General features: G+C 33.7%; 1 protein-coding gene across 4 annotated transcripts in view; it reads right to left on the bottom strand.

The window, feature by feature from the left end:
- Positions 1-8,701: 8,701 nt before the first annotated feature.
- JHY (junctional cadherin complex regulator) overlaps positions 8,702-24,948 on the bottom strand; it is a 110,017-nt gene continuing 93,770 nt past the window's right edge. For all 4 annotated transcript variants that reach the window (XM_031960180.1, XM_031960179.1, XM_031960178.1 and 1 more), the window contains exons 7-9: positions 22,761-22,841; positions 14,219-14,347; positions 8,702-10,398 (exon numbers count right to left, since the gene is read on the bottom strand). In XM_031960180.1, coding sequence (XP_031816040.1) covers positions 10,192-10,398; positions 14,219-14,347; positions 22,761-22,841 — 417 coding nt within the window. In that variant the 3' untranslated portion in view covers positions 8,702-10,191. The remainder of the gene's footprint in view (positions 10,399-14,218; positions 14,348-22,760; positions 22,842-24,948) is intronic.

Genomic DNA, 24,948 nt, shown 5'->3' with positions numbered 1-24,948 from the left:
ATGTTGTATAGCATTCCTTTCTCTGCCACAGTAATGGCAGGATTAATATCATCCCTTTTGGCTTTAAAAACAAGTTGATCATTTAGGGAGGATTTTTTAAATGATGCAAGACCATTATAGTATAACTGTTAGAGTATAATTCATTTGTATGACTTGCCAATTGACTTGCCTATGTTCACATGACTCTTCTCAGAGCTGGGCTTCAAACGTAACTCTCCACTTAAAAGTCAACATCTTTTGCTTGCTATGCTTCCATGCTGCTGCCTGGGGAATTTTTTAGGCTAGAGAATGGGGGGGAGGGGGGGTGGTGGATGAAGGAGTTGAAGATGGAAGTATAATAAGGGGCACTTTGAAAAAAAATACAGCTTGAAGAAAAAGACCAGAAAGTATATAATTTTATTTCCCTTAGGATACCATTTTGTTTAAAACCTGAGTCCACAATTTGTTGAGGAGCCAGAGAATGTGTGAAAGATACAAACAGAACAAGGAGAATAAACCATGTGGAAGGTGACCAATTAGGACATTAAGCATTTTGTGACACATGAACGCATCTGCATTTTGTCCTAATAACAAGGCCATCAGCTCATTTTCAGAGGGCTGCTGCCTCCTTCAACACAATCCTTAGATCAAAGCAAAAATGTCTGCCTGCATTTTCCAATCAGAAAAAGGATGCTAATTTGTACTCCTTAATGTGGGATGGTAAGAGACTCCTTCAATTAAATGAATTCTATAGCTGGCAAAACAAAAGGTATACAAAGGGGCCGCAGGCTGGAAGGCCGAAATTCTCATTAAATCAAAAGGTCCAGTATTCATTACTTCTAGCATCTGAGGCTAAACACTGAACATGGAGATCATCAAAGGGGGTTTAATGGGTTAAATTGAGAATATAATCTAATTAAAATATTAGACATCCAGGTAAATAGCTCTTTGATATTCATCTAACAGTTTCATTAAAAATGGGTGCTTGAGGTTTGCATTATTGGGGATTATCACTTTTAAGTAGAGACAACAAATTTAGTGACTTCATCAGAACTGCTTCAAAATGTCTATCATCATTTTGTGAAAGGGGGAAATAAGGCAGAAAAAAAATCACTATCTGGCAGACAAATTGAACAAAGGTGAAAGAAGAAGCCCTTCTTGGGTCACTACAGTCAACCCAACTTCTTAATATATCTGAGAGTTCTAATGCAAAATTAAAGGGAAAAATAATTTTAGGTACCAAATCAAACTGAGAAAAAGTCAGTTAAGCCCACTTCAGTCCTCTAGCTTGATTCAGACGGTCCTCTAGCTTGACTGAACACACTGGATCCAGTTACTCATGGAAATCATAGAGATTTCTGAAAATGGATTTCTTACTCAACACCCCATCAGTAAAAACGTGAACTTCAGTTATATTTAGTATATGTACTTTAGTATAAGTATTATATACATCATAAAATACATACAAAAGTTTAAGAAATAAAGGTAAAATAAACAATATTATTATTTCTAAAATAAAAACCATCTTTTACTCTTACTAAAATATGTGATTGTCATGTGACTTGAATTTGTTCATTTTTTTAAAAAAAAATCTTAGCTTAACACTGTGATTGAAAAGTCTGGTTCTCAACTTGGATTATTTTTATTCTTGATTTTAATGGCTGCCACAGCTGAAAAAGAGATGAAGACAAATGAAAGAAGTTTGCTGTTGTCTGAGCTTATTAAATCATGATACTCATCTTTCAATACCATTCAACAATTATGCAAAGTTTTTGTTTAAATTTGGCTAATACATTTTTTCCTTTTTCCTGATATAAATGCAAATTAGTTGAAATATGTTGCATTTTTATATTTTTAACAAGTAGGTTCAAATTCCTTATTTTAAGCAAATTTGAAAGAAAAAGAAAAAAAAAACAAGAAAAAAGGGGAAATAGGAGAAGGGAAAAAGAATCTTATATAACTTTGTAGTATATTTGAAAGGAATGGCAAATTGTACATAATGGATCTGTAATTTCAGATGCAATCCTCTGTTTTTTTTATTCCACTTTGTTATGGAAATGGTTGTTTTATTTCTTAAGTTCAGAATAAAAAAATAGGTTTGAAAATTCTGTTTCCAGGTTTTAAATGTATGTAGATGAGACTTTTTAGAGGTGGCATATTTATATCTATCTCTTTGATGACAAAATCTTACTTTTAAAAATATGCTGTTGATAGTGATAATTTCAGATTATCATTAGCTAAAATCTAAAGACACAATGTATATTTAGGATAAGGTTCATTGTGACTGGCAACAGATCTAAATATATCTTTTAAATAATCTTGATCATTTTGAAACTTTTTTTGGCTATCTTCTTGTCATCTGATGAGATCGTCATAATTTTTTACCTCAATGTGGCTGATGAAAAGCTTATACTAAGGCATGGGCTTTTGTTATTCTTTTAGACTTTCATTATTAAATTTTAAGCCCCTTAGCCATTTTGTGAGGGTTTAGAATAGTTTTTATATTACAAATCAAAAAAAGTTCTACTATTTTTCTTTGTGTACTACAGCGAACTATTTTGTACATACTCTGTCATATGCATATCATTTTGGAGACCACTATTCTAGACTTGTAAGAGTTTGCTGAAGGTGAATCACTTTAATAAGGACATGACTTTACTAAGTCATAGATATATTTCATGGACAAAAGACAATGCTGGAGAAACTGAACTCAGCATGAGAAACAATCTCTGCCAGGTACCACCTTGTCCTCTCTCAGGATGTGTTTATGGCATTGAAAGTGGGACCCCAGAGACTGATTTTTCCATTTCATATGGGTCGAGCTATTGCTGAAATTTCATTCCATATTTTTAGCTATGTAATTGAGCCATACCCACAATAGAATGGGAATATTTCAAATTAGTATTTTAAAAAGGGTTTTAATAGCATAAATTTCCATAGGAAATAGAAAAGTCTTTTGTTTTCCATTGAATGGTTGTTTTGCTTATGAAACTGAATGATTATATAATTGTTTAGGCCATTGATGAGAACTCTGATTAATGGAGTTACAGGAAGAATTTTCCAAAGGCATTTGTTTATAATAAAAATTAACAGTATCTTCATCCAGGATTTTAAAAAAAAATTAAAGATCATTTTCCATTTGATTTTACCACCAAATAGAATGTTTTGTTTTTTTCAAGCTAGAAATAAAGCTCTCCTTTCCTTTTTTTTTTTCAATCTGCTGATATAGATAATTCCATATTATCCATGGTAATCAAAAGGGAACAGGAAATGTTATGGGTAACAAAATCTACTGAGAACTCAAGTTTCTTTTTGACCTATTATTGCTTCTTTTCTCATCAAAACATATGTGATGCAAGTTTCCTTTCATTTATTGGTTTTTTCCCATTTACAGCAATCAAATTATTAAAAGATGTTGAACAGTAGGACAGTCAAAGCACTAGTCTAGATAAATCACACTGAATAACAACTCTAATAGTCTACTGAAGTAACTATGTGCTGGCTCTTATTATCCTTTACTCTAAGTAGGAAATAGTGACTATTCGCCATTAAAGGAGCATCATCAGTATTACAAATTGGATAGAAACCTTTCTTTAAGAGTACTTTTGATTCCAGGTGGAAGCTGATATATTACTAATAATAGCTGGAGAGGTAGTATAAGCTTGCTGCATTTGGTTCCGCAAATAATTTTTATTTATTTTATTTTTTTCCCCACAAATAATTTTTAATACAATATTACCAAATTCAGTTCAATTTTTCTTTATTCTTTAGTTTTTCAATCACAGTTTTGTTTAAGAATCCCATCTAAGGACTACAGACCATTGATTCAAAGTTCTCAATTGGTATCAATGTTATTTTAATTACTAAATATATTTTCAAACAATTCATGGCTAATAATAGATTATGAGGGAAGAAGTGTCATTTTCTCTCTATAGATTCAGTCCAATCATGCTTTCTATGTTGTGACAATGATTCATTAACCAGTAATAAGGCTGAAAGGAGCCATTTAGGAATTAGTGCCTCAATTTGGCTAAGCTTGTATTTTTTCTCCTCAGTATGATTTCCTCTCGACTGTTTATGGCTAAGCCCTACACAAATTAAAAAAAATCTAGAGAGGCAGTGTGACCTAACGGAGAGAGTACTGGAGTTCAAGTCAGAAGTCACTCGGGTTTGAATTCCATCTCCAATACACAGGATCAGGAAGGGTCCCGGACTCAGAAGGGACTTAGAACACTTGGAACAAAATCCCTTATTTCCCGGATGACAAAACTAAGACACAGGAAAGGTGACTCCGGTAAGATCCAGCCTTCACTCTCCGCTTTGACCCCAACGCTAAAACTCTTGCTTTCCCAGTGTACAACAAAGAAAAGACGCATCTCCCTTTGTACTCGTGCTCTTCATGCTCATCTTAAGTTCTCATTTTATTGCAGGTACTATTTGAGCACTAAATTTTGACCTACACTCATTATCTCATCCCTAATGGGATAAGAGAGCATGGTGGAACAGAAAGAGAGGCTTCTAAGACCTAAGTTTGTGTCTGTCCACTAGCCCAAACTAGCCTGGGGATGACCAGACAGAGCGGGCTCCGGAGGGGAGTCAGGTCTCGAATAAAAGTCGGTTTTCAAAGTGAGGGAAAGGGCTTGCAAGCGAAGACACATGTGCCGGGGTTCCCCGCAGTGGGAGATCCCAGTACTTCTCCCAAGGTGCAGGTTGAGGGGTAATTACTGCAAGGAGACAAGAGCAGGGCTTCAGGACCGGAACACGGTGCCGGTGCCGGTGCCAGTGCCAGAAATCCATCCATTATAAGCGTGACTGTCAGAGAGTGCGATCGTTGAAAGGCTGAGCGCGGGACTATTGCTGTGGCAAGATCAGGGCAGAGCCCGCTTGCTGGGCCTTAGCTGAGGAAAACCCGGTGTCTCCCAGTATCTTGACATGTCTTAGCTCTGCTGTTTACTACGTAGCTCTGGCAAAGTCACTTCAACTTTAGTTTTCTTATCTATAAAATAGGGATGATGCTGACATAACCGACTCAGCGAGTATTCTGGGGGTGCAAGAGGCAAAGGACCACCGAGATCTGATCTTCAGGGTGGGGAACTTTTTGTTTAGGGTTTTGATTTAGTGAGAAACGGGAGGCAGTATGTATGTACCAGACAAGCCAAACCACCATCACCGCTGCCCTGAACACCATCTTTCCTCGGATTGCCAAGGGGAACAACCCAGAGAAAGCAACCCAAGAGCTTCTGGATTAGCAGCGCCCCTCAGACTACCAGACCTCCACAGCCTCATTGGGGGGAAAATCATGGTGGATAAGGAACAAATATTGAAGAGTCAGGCACAGGAACCCTGTTCTCCTTCCTACTTATCTCCTGCAGCTGCCTTGGGAGAAGGCCAGACGCTACAGCCCATCATCCGGAAAGACAGCTTCTGCAGAGAAGAGTCCCCCCACTACCAGTTAGCTGCTAATCCATGCAGGCAAGCTCACCTAGACACCTGGAAGGAGATCCAGGGACTGGCACGTGACAAGAAAATCAAACTATCACCATCGCCACCATAACTCTTCAGACCCCGATGGAGACCCTGGACCCAAGAAGCTTAGGAATAGCAACATACTCAGACCACTTCAGACATATCCCTGGAAAGTCCTGTGGACAAGGACTGTTCCTGAAGGTACTATAACACCCAACTACTGAATAACCATAAAAAAAAATTACCACCAAAATCCTTGGAACTGTTACATGTTTCAGAATAAGAAGCTGAGAACAGCTAGATGGCACAGTGGATAGAACACCAGCGCTCAAGAATATAAGTTCAAATCCAACCTCAGACATGTCACATGTCCTAGCTGTGTGACCCTGGGCAAGTCACTTAACCCCAATTGCCTTGAAATTGGAAGAATATCAAGGGAATAAAAGTATGATAAAGAGGAGCAAAAGCACAGGGCTTTGAACTCTATTACTATGTTTAATTTGGATTTTAAGGATTCAATGATAAGGGAATTGTCTAGCAACCTCAATTTTGTTTCTCTTCTGAGGGGAATAAAAGTTATTTTTTTAAATTAACTTTTAAAAATTTATTTTAAAATAGTAATTTATTTTTTAAATTTTTTCAAATACATGCAAAAATAGTTTTCAACATTCACCTTTGCAAGATCTTGTATTCCAAATTTTTCTCCCTCTTCTCAAGAAAGCAAGCAATCTGATATAGCTTAATCATGAGCAGTTCTTCTAGACATATTTCCATATTCTTCATGCTATAAAAGAAAAATCAGATCAAAAGGGAAAAAAAGGACAAAAATCCAACCAAACGATGATGACAACAAAAAGGCGAAAATACTATGCTTTGACCCACATTCAATCTCCATAGTTCTCTCTCTGGATGAGGATGGAACTTTCTATCACAAGTCTATTGGAATTCCCTTGAATCACTTCATTGTTGAAAAGAGCCACATCTTTTCAGCAAGCAATCTGATATAGCTTAATCATGAGTAGTTCTTCTAAACATATTTCCATATTCTTTGTGCCATGCAAGAAATATCAGAGCAAAAGGGAAAAAAAGAAAAAAAAAACAATCAAACGATGATGACAAAAAGGTAAAAATGCTATGATCTGACCTTCATTCAGTTTTCATAGTTCTCTCTCTGGATGAGGATAGCATTTTCCATCACTAGTCTATTGGAATTCCCTTGAATCATTCACCTCATTGTTGAAAAGAGTCAAGTTTATCACAGCTGATCATCACAGTTAATCTGTTCTCCTGGTTCTGTTCACTTCACTGCACATCAGTTCACTGAAATCTCTCCAGGGTTTTCTGAAATCAGCTTGCTCATCATTTCTTATGGAACAATAATATTCCATTATATTCATTCATATACCATAACTTATTCAGCTATTTCCCAACTGATGGGAATCCATTCAATGGAAAGTTCTTATAGTAGTTCCATTCCAGGGGTCCTCAAACTATGGCCCTGGGCCAGATGCGGCTGCTGAGGACATTTAACCCCCTCACCCAGGACTATGAAGTTTATGTAAAGGCCCACAAAACAAAATTTTTGTTTTTACTATAGTCCGGCCCTCCAACAGTCTGAGGGACAGTGAACCTATTTAAAAAGTTTGAGGACCCCTGATTGAAACTGTATGTTTATATGGATTTGTGGGGTGATAAGTCATGAAAATATTGGGATGATTGGCATCCTAAGTATGTTTCCCTTTTGAGGGGACTCTAAGCCCTAGGAATAATGTAAGATTCAGTATTTATATAGGGCTTTGTAGGGGTAAAAATGGAATTCATGTAATTGTCAGAATGTTAGATAATATTATCTAACAACCCCTTTTGAGAAGAGTTTACCATGAGTCTGAAGGACTTTAGGATCCTGGAGAAGTAGGAAAGAGGAAAGAGAATTGTATTAGTCATTTATGGGTCATTGAAAGTATTTTATGTGTTTTCTGCATTTGTCTATTTAATGTCTATAAGTTTGTTTTCTCTGTGTTCTGTGGGTTGAATAAAGGTTGTCCTAAGCCTATAATTTGCATTATTTTCATTGAATGCTGACATCTACACTGTATCCTTGAATCCTCAGAGTATCCTTAGGTCTGGGGACCCTTTTTCTATATATTGGTAGAAATCTAAATATGAAACATGTGAGCTATAGTCTGAGATTTTCCAGTACATGAGTTAAATAGGTTTATTACTTAATGGAGGAAGAATGGTAAGATCCCAAGATGGAATTCAGTATTTATGAACTTAGCTGACAGAACAGGAGGAATGGGTTATATAAAGAAAATGCTTAATAAACTTTAAAGCACTACTTAAATGTGAGCTATGTCAACCACCTATCTCCAAATGTCTTCATTAGTACCCTGGAGTATCTCTACTTTTTGGAGACTCAAACATTTCAAGGGCGCTTGGCTGGAGTTACAGTAATAGTAATACTCATAAAGATCTGGGATCTTCCAAATAACTGCTGCAGGGTATTGCACAAATCACTTAATATCTGTAGCCCTCAATTTCCCATATATATAGTAAATGATTCTAAGATATTTTCTAAGATTCCAAAATCCTGACTTTTGGCACCCTCCTTTGTTAAATTATGTAATGAAAAAAATTCCTGGAATAATTTTCTAGTTTTTTATATCTTTTTCTTCTTGATGTGATTGCTGTTTTGCATTTAATGGAAGGTGGCTTTGGGAGGGAGGCATCTAAATTTCTGTGCAGCTTTTATTACATAACAACTTATATAAAAGGTTTCTATGCATTGAAGATAAATTCATAAATTGGACACGTATATACCCACATGCAAGAAAATACAATTTTGCCTCTACATATAATAAGCATAACTAGATGTGGTCATGCATATTTAAACTTTCCACATAGGATTGAGTATAGTAAGGAAATCAGTAAAAAAAATGCTATTCTCCAATAATGATTTATTTTAAGAAATGGGAAATTTTACAGATATATTTTAGGCAGAACAAGTAAATTAGCAAAGCTAATGATCAAAACTTACATTCAATAAATGACCCAAGTATGAATTAGCAACTGTACAATTATTTAAGTTTGTCTAGAATCATCTTGGAAGTTATGGTGGTGGCATAAGAGTAACAATTGACATTGTTTGGAATTATTTGAGATGTGCAGATGGCCTAAGAAAATTTATGTAACCAGATAAAAATGAGTCTTCTTGAAACCTGTTTCTTCTCCAATTTTTAAATTTTTATTGATGTTCTACTATCTATCCAGTAATCCAGGGACAGAACTTTAAAGCTTTTTTTTTTTTTTTTTTTACCTTTCCTCCCCCTTTCTCTCTCCAACTCTTTCCCTCACCCCAAATCCATTTCAAGGTCCTGTCAATTCAACCTCTAAAACATTTTGTGAATCTGGTTCTTCTTCTCCAGGAATACTTCTACCACCTATTTGAGGTCCATATTACTTCTTTCCTAGGTTATGTTGCACTAACCTTATTTCCTTCTCCATTCTCAGGTTCCTGTCTAATCCATGCTCCAAAACAATAATTTTTAACTTCGAAAGGTTAAAAAAGCAAGTAAGACTTTTGGGACATCCTGTATAATCAAATCACATCTCTGCATTAGTGACATCTGGTGTAATCAGATCACATCTCTGCATTAGTAGTTCTACTATCTATAGGCTAAAAGAAAAACTCCTTAAACTAGCACTTCCACGATTTAACTTTAACTTTTTTTCCTTCACACTCCTTCCTCTGCATGTCTTTTATGTCTTAGCCAAATTGCACTGGCCAAAGTTTCCCCAATTTTACCTGTATTCTCTAAAGTTGGCGCTTACACAGATCATTTCCTATTCCTGAACAACTTTTGAAATTCTCTCTTTTGAAGACTCAACTTCAAGTGTCATTTCCATGAAACCTAGTTGAAAAAGATTTTCCCTTCATACTTTCTTCTAGCATTTTATCAGGCTTTCTCCTTTGCTCCTTGAAGATATGAACTGTGTTGTATTTCCTCTTTGTTTTCCTAGTATCTAACCTAGGGCCTAGCATCTGGTAAGTGCTTAATAAATGTATGTGGTATTGAAATGAATTTTTTCAAGAATATTTGTCCAGATGTGCCTGAATTCAGTTGAGTACTTCTGGATCTACTCAGTTAAATCTAACTGATGCTTTCTTAAAAGAGAAAGTTAAAATCTGCTCATTTTGAATGGGTACAATTAAATGTGCTCCCATTTCTGGAGTTTTCCATATAAGCACACACATACATTATATGAAACTCCACTTATTACTTTCATAATTTTATAAAATATTGATTCAAAATTTACTTGTGATCAAATAGTCTATGTAAATTTTATTGTGGGAGAAAATGAAATTCTTTTAAAAATATTTTCCTTAACAAGAAAGAGATAATGTATGAGCAAATTAATTTCATATAACATCATTGGTAGAATTTTGTAAAATAAAAATAAACATATTAAAAAATCAAAATATCCAATATTATTAAACTAAAAGGCTTTAATGTTCAAATTCTTACTGATTTGAAAAGTAAATGATTTCAATATAATTTCTGACCCAAAGGAAAGCAGATTCTGGAGCCATGTAATATGGCCCAATATTTTTAATCCTATAGAAACATATATAGACTGTATCCTGATTAGAATAAAAGGCAGTCACTGTCTATAGGGAACAATTGTATTGGAGTTCCCTTTTTTCATAAATTTTGCCCCTACTAGGTCTTCTTAAGGACACATTTTCTACACGATGTGAAGGACTTTGAAAGCAGCTACAGCCTGTTTTTCTCTTTCGTGTCTGCTCTGTAGCACTTCTAGTAATGAGATTTCAGGTAAATTCCTTTCTTTTCCAGAAACAGATGGATTGCTCGTTTGCTTCAATTCTTGATCATTCTGATTCGATGGCAAAACTGGTTTAGGTTTCGGAATTTTTCTAGCATATTCCAAAGCCTGAAAATATGAAGATTAAAATCCATTTGAAAGGGAAAATAATATCAGACTTCCATCTACAAAGTCAATTTTAGAAAATACCTATTTGTATTATAAAGGAACTTTTAAGTAGTAACCTGCTTTTCCTCTATCATACTCAAAATCATGTAAAATAAGAGCTCAAATTGAAAATGCACATAATTCAACATAATGCAACACAATTTAAAAAAAATAAGCACTATAAAACTAAGCACCATACAGTGCTATGTAGGAAAAATGGACAGACCAAGATTGAGTCACGTTTTCTTTTATTCTTGGAATGACCTCAGAATAAAATTTAGCTTCCTCAAAATGTCAGAGATGTGTATGTCTAAATGAGTCTGATATTCTCATTCAAACCAAGTTTCTTTTACAACAATAGCAAGACCTTTTCATCCCAAAAGGACTGATTTCAGCTGAAAACAATGCATAATTGCAGGTCATATAAAATATAGCCATAGTTATAGAAGCATTGCTATTCCCAGAATTTCAGAAGCTTTTAGATAAAGAAAATCACCTTCTTTTTCTATTTGGTGTGTCTTTAAAAAAAGTAAGTGCTTCTGAGAAACATTCATTCTACTATATTTAATTTTTTATTTCTTTGGTCAGTATTGAAAAAAGATATTTCAATGTTCACAAAATTGTTAAGTGCAATGTTAAAACTCATCATAGTATCCAGCTTTAATATTCAACAATACCAAATACATAATGAAATAATAATAAAAACATCTTCAATAGCTGAAATGAGCACTAAAAGTCTATTTTGGGTCAGCAATAGGGAAAAAATTCTCTAACAAAATTCTAGATTTTTAAATTTATGACTATCATATTCATAAAACCCCTTTTATTTATATGTATCAAAAGGTGTCAGGGTAAGGCAATAAAAAGATGAGTCTCAGGGTCAGGATGACATGGAATTAAATTCTACCTCTGACATAATGGCTATGTAATACCAGGCAAGTAATTTAACTTCTCAGGATTCCAGCCATTAATTTAAGAGTTGTAGAACAGTCACCAATCCAAAGTGGTGAAAAAAAATTCTAACTGGAGAGTTCTCCAGATGTTTGAATATAAAATTTTTTAATGGTGCATATTATATGTGTTACATTATATACAACACTGTTATAGAATAAACAAAGAAAAGTATTTTTTTGTTATTAAGTTATTTCAGTCATGCTTGAGTATTCAGGACTACATTTGGGCTTTTCTTGGCAAAGATACTGGAGTATTTTGTTACTTACAAACAGGGTTAAGCGATTTGCCCAGGGTCACACAGCTAATAAGTGTCTGAGGTCAGATCTGAATTCCAATCTTCCTGATTCTAGATCCCATACTCAGTCTCATTGTATCATGTTATCTTATTTGATTCTTTAACAGCTTTATAATTTATGTAAATATGTAGTATGATTTCAATTTCAGAGATAAGAAAACTAATATTCAGAGAGATCACAAAGCTATTTAAATGATAAAGGTGAATTTTAATCCAGGTCTTCTAACTCTACATGCAATGATTTCATTGTGCTGCTCTTCTTAAGCCAATCAATCGATCAATCAACGTTCATTATGTATTTTCTATATGATAGAAACTGTGCTAAGTACTAGGAAGACAAAAAGAAGCAAAAGATAATCCCTGACTTCAAGAAGCTCACAAATCTAGTAGGGAAGTCAACATATGAACACATATGCACAAAGCAAGTTACTTATGAGATCAATAGCAAATAAGTAACACAGGGAAAGTACTAGAATTAAGAGGGTTTGGGGAAGGTTTCCTGTAGAAGTGAGATTTAAATCAGGTTTAAGGAATTCAGGGAGGTGAAGAGTTAAAATGGAAGAGAGTGTTTCAGGCAGGGGACAATTAGTGAAAAATGCCTGGAGCCAAGAGATGGAGTGTCTTATTCATGGAATACAAATCAGACAATATCACTGGATTAAAAACATATTTTGGGGAATTAAGATATAAGAAAAGTATGGGGGGGTAGAACATTTTATCTTCTCTCTGAAGGAAACACTGGAGTTTATTGAGTAGAGGCTGACATGATCAGATATGTGCTTAGGAAAATCATTTTAGTGGCTGAATGGAGGATGGACTGGAGTGAGGAAAGGCTTGAGACCTAGCAGAAGGTGCTGCAATAATAACAAGGACTTGCACCAAGGTCAGGGCTGTGTCAGAGAAGAGAAAGGAGATGCTGCATAGGGGAAATTGACAGGATTTGGCAACAATTTGGATGGGGATGGTGGCAAGAGCTATTGAGGACTAACTATTAGGTTGAAAATTTCAGGGACTGATGATGGTTATGGGATGTACACTAATAGGGAAGGTGGAGGGTAGGCAATAGTCAGGGGGGAAGATTAAGTTATGTTTTAATCTTAATGAATTTCAGATATCTAGTGGACATCAAATTTGAGATATTTGAAAGACAGTTGGGAGATTGGAGATCAAAGGAGAGATTTAAGAAGGAAAGGTAGATTTGAAAATCAGTAATTAAATCCATGGGAGCTGATGAGATTACAAAGTGAAGAAGCACAGAGGGAGAAGAGAAGACGACCCAGGACAGATCCCTGAGGGATGCTTTATAGTCAGATGGTGTGATCTGGAGGAGGATCCAGCAAAGGAGACAACAGAGAAGGGGTGGTCAGATTATAGTGAAGAAAAACCAGAGGAGAAAGGTATACTAAAAAAACCTAGAAGAAGAGAGAGTATCAAAGAGGAGATAGTGATGACCAAGTGTCAAAGACTGCAGAAAAGTCAGAAAATGGACTGAGAAAAAGGCCATTGAATCTGTAACTCAAGAGATCATTAACAACTTTGGGGAGGGCAGTTTTAGTGGAACGATAAGAACAGAAGTCAGATTGTAAGAGTTTTAAGAGGAGAGTCTTACAGGAAGTGCCTTCTGTGGGAATTCCCTGTTAGACAATCTGCCGTTTTGAATCTATTCACGAATAAACAATAAATTATTATAAAAATAAAAAGTGGAAACATTAAAACTCAAGTAGATAACATAAGGGACTTAGGATAGAAGACTTAATTTAACTGACAGTCTTGAAAAGGAACATGAAGTACAAATTTCTAAAATCACCAAAGTCTAATTTGTTCCTCATTCAAAATGTCTGACTTTGCTGTCAAAACTGGATGTCTTTCAGTTAAGGGGCTGTGCTCCAAAGCCTTGTGATTTTGTAATGCCTGTTTCACTAACTTCACAACTTGTGACTGGATGACTTCTGAGAATATCATTTTGGTTTTACAAAATCTTTTTTTTTTTCTTGGACAGGTACCTATAAATATGTCCCTAAAATTATCCTAATCTGGGGGTTGAGTTAGAAAGAAATAAAAAAGGAATTCTTTCTAACATATGGATGAGAAATAAGAAATGATTAATTTCTTAGGTAATATGTGATGGCATCAAAGGATGATGAAAGTGCTAATCAATTGATCTAAAAGGTAGAAGGGCACTGAGTCCAATCCATCTTTTTATAGATGAAGAAACTTTCATACAGATACTTCCTTGTTTTATTTGTTATATGTTCTAGGCTGGGGGAAAATCCTACATAGGAAAAAAAAATGCATGTAGAGAATTAAGCCTAATGAACAAAGAACTAATGACTGGCATAATATAGCACCAAATATATGCTGAGTGTTAAATATTATTTAATAACATTACATAATTATTTTGGACAAAATATTCCTGTGACAAGAAAAAATCCACTAATATATTTTAGTCTTCAAAAGGGAGAAAGGGATCAAAATTTGGCTTATAATTAAATCCTTATTGAACTAAGATCCCGGTATGAGAACTCATCTTACCTTCTGCCGAGAAATGGAAGGTTTACTCTCAGGTTTTGCTGTTTGTGGTTTTGATCCAGAGGACAGAGCTTTCATGTTGTATTCCTTAACTTGTTTTGCATATTCCTTCTGTTGCTTTAATTTTGTGATCTGTTCAAAGACATAGATTGTGGTGAGATTCTAGTCTTCAACACTATTCAATACCAGACCTTTCTGTTCTAAATTTATAGCAATTGCAAGCCTCCATAGATGATTAACTGTAGAGAAAAAAATGTGACAGTAATGAAATAGTTTAATTTTTCCTTTACAACCTTTTTTTTTCCCTGCTCAGCAGTATCTGTTCTGCAATAGCATATGCATTAGTGCATAATTCATATAGAGCCACTTCTCTGTTGCATTCACCTTATTTATTTTCAATTTTGCTTCTAACTTTAAACAAATATGCTCTTCCTTTTCTGTGTTTCTAATAGATGAAAGAATAAAGGAAGAATAAATATTTTACTTAGTTGGAAATGGTTTACAGGTAAATGTCTTGTCTTTAGCCACCCTTAGAAATTTTTTTTAAATTTTGAAATTAAACACCAAATAAGATGAGCATTTCTACATACAAAGCATCACAGAGAGGCTTGAACATGCAGTCACGTATCTGTACCACATACAGCTTGCTTCTGTCTGCAAGTATACAATAAATTGAACGTGCTGTACTTAAAGCCATCTTATTTTACTATATTTTCTATTAACCTTCCTTCTGTTCTTTACCAGCACTATGCCAAGAAACTGAATCACTTTCATTTAGTAAGATCTTAGGAAGATTCTGAAGATCACCTAGCAATATAAGATACCAGACACTGAGATTCTTTCTCAAACTAAACTGCCAAACATTTCAACTCTATTGCAGAAAGCACAACTCCATTGGGCTGGGCACGTTGTTCAAATGCCAAATGTACATTTGCAAAAAAAAAACAACAACCCTGTTTTATGGAGAACTTTCACAGGGCAAGCACTCACAAGGTGATAAGAAAAAGTGATATAAAGGCACTCTCAAGATTCTCTTAAGAACTTTTATAACTGATTGTATAACATGGCACAGGACCACATGGCATGCCCTCTTCAGAGAAGGTACTGTGCTCTATGAGCAAAGCAGAATTGAATTAGCCCAAAGGAAATGTGAAATATGCAAAATTAGAGAAGCCAGACCAAATGTTCATATGGACTATTTGTGTTTGACCTGTGGCAAAGCATTCTGAGTCAGATTGGTCTGATCAGCCACAGATGGACACACTGTAAATACATTCTAACACAGTGATGCCATTTGATCATCTTCAAAAACAAAGGACAACAATTTTATTTTGCCTAAAAGTATGTTAATTTGAAGGGAGTGATTATTTTTCTAGTGTAAACCTCATAATTAATGTTTTCTAACATTAAGAATGGTAATGGTTATACTTTTTGGTTCTTTAGTTAGCCCTTTATAAGTAGAAAATAATACTTTCATTGCCTATAAAATTAGTTTGCTAAGCAAATAATATGTATTAATAGTTTCAAAGGAAATGTTAGTTTCATTCAAGGATACAAATGTAATATTTGATATGTAATAAAAAGTTTTTAAAATCCTTCAAAGGCCCTGCATGTCTTTCTTTTTTCCCTCATTGCTAGCCCCTCTCTCTCCCTTCAAACTCTCTCCCCTCTAAACATTGAAGTTTGAAATAAACATAGTGTAGCAAAACAAATTCCCACATTGGATATGTCCAGAAATATTTGTTCATCCTTATCTCACTGAAGTAAGTAGTATATTTCGTCATTGGTTCTATGGATTGTGGTTGGTCATTGTATCTATCAGAATTTTTAAAAGATATTTAAAAATTTTTAATATTTAAAAAATCTGAATCCTAAATTTTCTTCCTCCTTTCAGTCCTTCCCTTATCTATTAAAAAGGAAAGCAATATATTACACATATGAAATCATGCAAAACATTTCCAGATTAAGCATATTACACACAATAAAAATGACAAAAATCATACTTTAATTTGCACTCAGAATTCATCTGTTCTCTATCTAGAGATGGAGATCAGTTTTTCATCATGAGTTCTTTAAAATTGTCTTGAATTACTGTATTAATCAGAGTAGCTAAGTTTTTTCATAGCTCAGTGATTCAGAATTTTTTGATTGTTTTTCTTTATAATGTTGTTGTAACTGTTATTATTTTTTTTTTCTTGGTTCTGCTCACTTCATTATGTAGCAATTCATACAAGTCTTCCCAGGTTGGTCTAAAACTTCTTTTTGTCATTTTTTATAGTACAGTAATATTCCATTCCACTAACATGCTATTTGCTTGGCAGTTAACTAATTAATGGATACCCCATTAATACCCAATTTTTCTATTATAAAAAGAGCTCCTGTAAATATTTTATACATATAACTTCTTTTCATCTTTGATTTTCTTAGTGGCATACATCCATTAATAGTCTTGCTGGCCTAATGATAGTCTGGTAACTTTTTGGGTATAGTTCCAAATCACTCTTCAGAATGGCTGGATCAACTCACGGAAATACTAATAGTGTAGCAGTATGCCTGTTTCCCCTCACTCAGCTTCTCTAAGATTTTCTTTTTGTCAGTATGATATACCTGATAGAACTTGAGAATTTTCATTTGAGTTTTTCTAAATCTTAGTGATTCTGATCATTTTAAAACATATTTATTAGTAACTTGGATTTCTTTAAGAACTGCCTGTTAGAATCTTTTGACCATTATATAGTATTTTGGAGTAGCTCTTGTTCTATATTTAAATCAGATCCTTATATATCTTAGATAAGAGACCTTTACCAAAGGTTTCTACTAAGATTCTTTTCCTAGTTAACTGTTTCTACACTGATGACTTGAATGGTATTAATTTTGTTTGTGCAAAGTATTTCTACTTTAGACAAATCAAAATTAGTTATTTTTTCCCTTATGATCTGTCTCTTCTTTGGTCATGAACTTTTGTTCATCTTTCTTGCTCCTCTAATTTATGATATGACCTTTTATATTTAAGTCACATATCCATTTGGAACTTATCTTGGTATGTGGTATATGAGATATTAAGTTAAACTTAATTTTTCTCTCAACGCTTTGCAGTTTTCTCAGAAAATTTTGTTAAACAGTGAGTCCTTGTCCCAGGAGTGTCTTTGGGTTCCTCAAATACTATATTACTATATGTGCTTGCTTCCACATAGCATGTACCTCATTTGTTCTACTGATTGTCTTCTCTAGTCTTTAACCAGTACCAAAGAGTTTTGATGACTACTTCAATCTCGTTTGAAATCTGATCCTGGTGGGCCCAGTTCCAATCCACTCCTCTTCATTACTTCCCTTGACGGTAATCATCCTGATGAATTTTATAATTTTCCTGACTCTATAATGAAGTCCACTGGTAGTTTATTGGGATGGCACTGAAGTACCTGCCCCCTGTCTAGTCTTCTTGTACCTACTCCTCCTCACTGACAGTTCTCTAAATCCAGCAATATGGATCTCATTGTGATTTCTCAAACAAGACACTTTATCTCTTGACTCCATAAATTAAAATTTTTTTCAAACAAAAATCAGTCTTCTCCCTTTCCCTCAACTTGAGAAAGCAAGAAAAACAAAATCGCTATTACAAGCATTCATAGTCAAGCCATAGTCAAATCAATTTCTTACTGGCTCTGATATACACATACATATATTTATTTATTCATACACACATATACACATACTCCCCTACCCTAATCTGTACGTGAGCAGCACGTTTCATTATTGAATCCTCAGGAATAGATTGGCTACTGTGTTGATAAGTGTTCCCAAATTTTGTATATACATATATAGGTATATTTGGATGTACACACACACACATATATACACACATACATGTATGTATTTTATTCCATTTTAAATATTAATTTTAAAAAATCTACCTCTTTCCCCTTACTCCCACCCACCACTCACCATTATAGGGACATGTATAGTCAATCAAAACAAATGCCCACATTGACCATGTCCTTAAAAATATTTATCCTCTGCACTCTGAGTACTTCACCTCTCTATAAGAAGGTAAATAGCATGTTTCATTTGTATTCTGGTTGGCCATTATACAGATAAGAGTTTAGTGCAATAGTATTCTATCACATTTATATTCCATAATTTATCCAATCACTCATTTATGGGTACCCCCTTGGATTTCCATTTTTTTGCCACCTCAAAAAGAGCTATATTTTTGTATATCCTTAGAATTTATTTTCTTTAGGATTAACCCTTCCTTTAATCTATTCTCCAATTTCCCTCCTCTCCTTTATTCTCCTTCCTTCCTATTTCCCTGTTGAGTTAAATGTATTTTTGTATTCAACTGTTTGCATGTATTCTTTCTCTTGAATGGTTTAGATGAGTGAGGTTCAGTGTCTGGGCACTCCCCTCTACACCACCTCCTCCTTGTTTGTACAAATGTCTACTTGTATAGTGTTATTATTTGAGGTAATTTCTCTTAACCGTTCTTTCCCTTTTTTCTCCCCTTCCCTACTCCCCATACAATTTTTATAAAGGTGTCATAGATATGTATACACACCTACATATTCCTTTCTGTTCCTATCCAGTAATTGACAGAGACCTATCTTTTCTAACTTTTCTACTTAAAAAAACCCTAAATTATAAACCAAAAAAGCTTCATCAAAATAGCAGAGTATAAAATCCACATAAATCTTTAGCTTTTTTATACATTACTGACGAAATCCAGCAAATGAGAGAAAGAAAACTTCCTTTAAGAATAACTACAGAATGTTTAAAATATTCAGTAGTCTACCAAGGCAAATTGGTCAACAAGCATTTATCAACAAATACCTACTGAGTACTGTGCTAAGCCCTGGAGATACAGATGAACACAACAAAAAAACCTACCAATATTCTTTCCTCCAAAAGAATTCACAGTTGGATAGGGAGTAGAAAGCATAAAATCAAAAATATGTTAATATTATACATTGTTTTATATACATTGTTTTATATTGTTATATATATATATATATATATATAATTTATACATTTCTGAGTTTTTAAACTTTTTCTGTGTCAGCTGAGGTTTCCTTAAAACTCCCCCCAAATTCTCACTTAATTTCTTATGTATTTTTCTTGTGATACATTGAAACTGAGTGGGGAAAGTCATGGTGTGGAAGGAATAATTGTAGTTCAGAAATTGCAAAGGTATATGGTTAAGTCCTCGGAACATGATTCTGGACTGGGAGGCAGAAGTCATTGATGAGAAGAGATGGGTGGGGAGTAAAGTCAGGCATAACTGGATCTATTATCCAGTTGGATAATAGATGGACCCAGATGGATAATAGATGGGGGAGAAAGTGAGGCTGATGACTTCTCTCCTTCACTGAAATCCAATTCACTTGTAAGTCATGACATTACCTCTTTGGTCTCATAGTTCTCTTTGAGAACAAAGAACAAACAATTTCTTTTTAAGATTAACTCCATTTTATCCTAAAAAAAAAAAAAACCAAGTATATGGCTATAATGGACTATTATTGTACTATAAGAAATGACAAGTAGGATGATTTCAGAAAAATCTGGAAATACATAAACTGACCAAATGAAATGAACAGAAACAGAACATACTCAGCAATAGCAACATTATAGGATTATCTGTTGTAAATGACTTAGCTGTTTTCAGCAATACCATGATTCAAAACAATCTTAAAATCTGGTATGGCTATTTCCTTCCTTCACCCTTTTTTTTCTTATTGATTTACTTGATATTCTTGACTTTTCATATTCTTGGCTTTTTGTTCTTCTAGATGAATTTTATTTTTTCTCTATAAAATAATTTTTTTGGTAGTTTGGCATGGCACTGAATAGGTAAATTAATTTAAGTAAAATTGTCATTTTTGTTATATTAGCTTGATGTATCCATGAGCAATGAATACTTTTTCATTTCTCTCAATCTTATTTTGTGTGAAATATGTTTTATAATTCTGTTCATAAAGTTCCTGGGTTTATCTTAGTAGACAGACTTGCAAGTATTTTATACTGTTTACAACATAAAGTTATTTTAAATGGAATTTCTTGAGGAATATTCTTAGGACTAATATCTATACTTGAATCAATTTTCTTCTATCCCTCTGCTCTCTTTTTCTCCCATTGCACAAACTATTACCACAGATTCTTGCTCTTTTAAAATTTCCTTTAAAAATTTTAAAATCTCATTCACAATCTACTCTATGAATCTGAGGTTTGTTTTGTTTATGAGTAATCCCATGCTGGACCTACTGTCTCTCATTTTTCCTACTCTCCTGTTTCCCAGTTTGTTCGTTCCTGTTTCTTTGTGGGGTCAAATTTTTTTTTTTTATAATAATTTGCACCCTGTACTTGTGTGCCTGTGTGTGTGATCTATCTCCTTTGTCTGATATGTTTGAAAGTAAAGTTTAAGTAATGTCTGTTATTCCTATTCTTTTTCTCATGTTTGTATAATATTCTTGCACACTGATTTTATATATTAAATACATTACCCCTTATTATTCCCCTTTCTTCCCTTGTATACTCCTTTCCCCCAATTTTTCCCCCTCCAAGATTCTCAACACTTAACAATATCATTCCCATATCCTCTGGAATCATATAAAGATCTATCATGTATAGCTCTATCGTTCTTGACAGCATTGAAGTTCTGAGGGAAATATGTTTCTTCTCTTCTAAAAACTCTAGAGCTTTATTGTGTATAGTACTTTTCAGTTGCCAGAATGCATTTACCTTTTGGTGTCTTTTTTGACTCATTTGCATTTTAAAAATTATTCATTTATCTTTAACATTCATTTTAAAAAGCTGAGTTCCAAATTCTCTTTCTTTGGTTACCCCTCTTCCACCCATCAATTATATCTGTGAAAGCATATATAACATATTTCCATATTTAGCCATGTTGCAAAACGACGACAATAAAAAGAAACAAAGTGAAAAAATATGCTTCAATCTGCACTGAGAGATCATCAACTCTATCTAAAAGTATGTATTTTCATCATGGGCTTTTTGAAATTGTCTTGGGTCATTTTGTCTTACAGGTATAGAGAAAGTCACAAGTGTAGATAAAGTCTTTCACAAGTGATCACTGTTAGAGCTGTTACTGTGTACCAAGTTCTCCTGAGTATGATTACTTCACTTTGAATTAGTTCATATAAGTATTCTCAGGTTTTTCTCAGTCTCAGAAAAACTATCATTCCTTTTATGATATTATTCCATCACAATTATGTACAACAACTTGTTCAGCTATTTCATAACTGATGAATGACAGCCTTCTTTTCCCAATACTTTGCTGTTATAAATATTTTACAGATAGGTCCTTTTCCCTATTCTTTAATCTCTTTGGGATACAGATTCAATAGTGGTATTGCTGGATCAGAGTATGCATAGTTTTATAACTCTATGAGCATATTCTAAATTGTTCTCCAGAGTGACTGGACCAACTTGCAACTTCCCATTTGCTAATTTAAAGTTTTCTCCCTCACTTTGCTCTTTTCATCAAAAATGACTGCAAACTATTTCATTAAAGGTCCATTTTTGCCCCCTAGGATTATGCTCAGTCTTACTGAGTAACATCCTTTGCTCTCTGTAATATCATATTCCAAGTTCTCCTCTCATTCAGAGTGGTAGCTCACAGAAAGCACTGTGAAGTACAAACTGGATAATTTTAATTACATTAAATTACAAAGGTTTTGGAAAGTAAAATCAGTGAAGTCAAGATTAGAAGTATAAAATTGGAGAAAAATTTTATAGTTTCTCAGATAAAAGTCTCATACCTCAAATACACAAAGAACTCTCATAAATTTATAAGAATATGAATTACTCCCTAATTGATAAAGGGTCAAAGGCAGTTTTTTAATGAAAAAATAAAAATTATATGTAGTCATATGAAAAAATGCTCTAATTTACTGTTGAGAGAGAAATGAAAATTAAACAACTCCGAGATATACCTATCAAAAAGACTAAAATGATACAAGGGGGAAATGACAAATATTGGAGGAGATATGGGAAAATTGAGAATTGATCTTTGTACAATCTTGTTATTGTCATGTATGATGATCTCCTGGTTCTGCTCATTTCACTCAGCATCAGTTCATGTAAATCTCTCCAGATCTCTCTGAAATCATCTTGTTGGTCGTTTCTTGCTAAACAATAATATTCCATAATATTCATATACCATAACTTACTCAGCCATTCACCATTCAGTTTCCAGGTTCTTGTCACTACAAAAAGGCTTGCCACAAACATTTTTGCACATGTGGATCCCTTTCCCTCCTTTAGGATCTCTTTGGTATTTTATAAGCCCAGTAGAAACACTGCTGGGTCAAAGGGTATGTACAGTTTAAGCATTTAGTATGTGTCAAGGTCTATGATAACTCTTGGAGATACACCAAAGAGCTCACATTCTAATGGAATTCAAAACAAAGAATTAGGATTAGGAGTTGGTTTTCATGCATTTGGACATATAATGTTTGGCTTAAAGATACAGGAACAACACAACACCTCTGTTTTATAAAGGAGGGGGGTCAACATTGCCTATTGTACTCACTTTGTCTTTGATGGACTCAAAGTCAGGTCCGAGGCCTCCAAGCTTCACATCTTTTTTCTGGTAACCTTTCAGATTATAATTCTAAAAATACAATTAACAGAAAAAGAGTTAAGATTGTCATTCAAATGCTTACATGTAGTTCCCAGTCCCCTATATGCTTGAAAGGGAAAATTATGAAAATGAAGAATAAAAATAAACTTTAATAATGAGTATCTTAGCCATTTTTGGATTCTCAAACTGGATATTAACAGTTTGGATATAACTTATGAGTTAATATCTACTTTTCTACTTCTAAAATGATGATTTGAATTTCTCAAACAAATTGCTTCAAAAACTGTGACACTTCAAAGTAGGTGTTATCATCAATAAAGAAAATTTTAAATTATGTTATTACTATTATAACCTCATAAGGTTGAAAGTATACTGTATACTTGAAAACATGACAAAAATATAACTTCACAAAACTGGAGTTATTTACAGCAAAGTCTAATTTGGTAGTAACTATACTAAATATATTTCTTTAAAATAACTGAAATACATAAGCATCCTATTTAAATGATAATATATACTTTTGTTTTACTTTTCCATAATATTGTCCATTAACAATATTATAAAAAATTTTTTCAGAAAAGTGGCAAAGGGAACTATAATTATAGCAATTTTTCAATGGGACAGGGAAAATGATTAAAAAAAAAAAAACCTCGCTGATAATTCATTCTATTCAAAAGCAAGCAAGCAAGCAATGTTATGGCTTAGAAAGACTTAGAAATTATTTTTGCTTAGTGATTTTTTTAGATCATTTATAGGGCATAGAATACATTTCATAACATAAGTTTTCAGCCATATCATTTTAAGAATGTGAGTCAATAAAGTTTCTGGATGTTACTGGATTATTGGTATTTTGGAACCATCATAAGAAACAAAACAAAACACCATTGTTTTCCTGAACTTAGTGGAATGCTAGAGAATTAACACAACTTCTGGTTTTACCATTATAATTTGAGCCCTTACTTGCCACTAGTAGTAGAAGCCTTTGTGATATAACCTTTTTGCCTTTGATATATCCTTATTTTTAGACAGTATTGGGTAATATATCAAAGATGGTGTAAAGAGATTTAGAAGATAATTAATTTAGTTCACATCTATATTAATTTATAATTCAGATGAAGGATTATATCCTTTATATATAAACTTTATTGACAATTGGTGGAATATTAATTCTAAGAAAATACTAAATGAATACTTTTGATGGATTCATGTCCATCTGTTAAGGTTATTAAAGAATAAAATTTGTACATTTTTGAAAGCAACTTTTATTTTCATGTGCATGTGGCTGGAAGATTTACTTTTTTTCCCCCAGAAACCACTTTTCAAACCTTTTTTTAGTGATTTTTTTTTTTATTAAATCTTTTTATTTACAAAACATATGCATGGGTAATTTTGCAACATTGGTCCTTGCAAAACCTTGTGTTCCAAATTTTCCCTTCCTTCCCTTTCCCTTCCCTAGATGGCAGGTTATCCAACACATGTTAAATATGTTAAAATATATGTTAAATCCAATATATGTATACATATTTATACAATTATATTGCTACACAAGAAAAACTGAATCAAGAAGAAAAAAAAAACTAAGAAAGGAAACAAAATTCAAGCGAACAACAACAGAGAGAGTGAGAATGCTATGTTGTGGTCCACACTCAGTTCCCACGGTCCTCTTTCTGGGTGTAGATGGCTCTCTTCATCACAAGATCATTGGAACTGGTCTGAATCATTTCATTGTTGAAGAGAGCCATATCCATCAAAACTAATCATCACATAATCTTGTTTTTGTGTACAATGTTCTCTTGGATCTACTTACTTCACTCAGTATCAGTTCAACTAAGTCTCTCCAGGCTTTTCTGAAATCATCTTGCTGATCATTTTTTACAAAACAATAATATTCCATAACATTCATATTCCATAACTTATGTGTATTCAGTTTATTAATCTTCTTTTTTGTGCTGTTAATGTATGATTGTAAGGATGTGATTTTTCTGCTGAGGATTACTTTATCTTTTTGGTATTTTGTTTCATTATTATAATTTTCTTTTATACGGTAACTGTTTCTATAATTTGTTCTTTGACCCACTCATCATTTAAGATTTCATTGTTAAATCTTCATTTAGGTCTGAATCGTAGTGGTTCCTTA

This window comes from Sarcophilus harrisii, chromosome 3, assembly GCF_902635505.1.
Source record: "Sarcophilus harrisii chromosome 3, mSarHar1.11, whole genome shotgun sequence".
Lineage (NCBI taxonomy): Eukaryota > Metazoa > Chordata > Mammalia > Dasyuromorphia > Dasyuridae > Sarcophilus > Sarcophilus harrisii.
The sequence above is the reverse complement of the archived record's forward strand: the minus strand, read 5'-3'. Positions and strand labels throughout refer to the sequence as shown.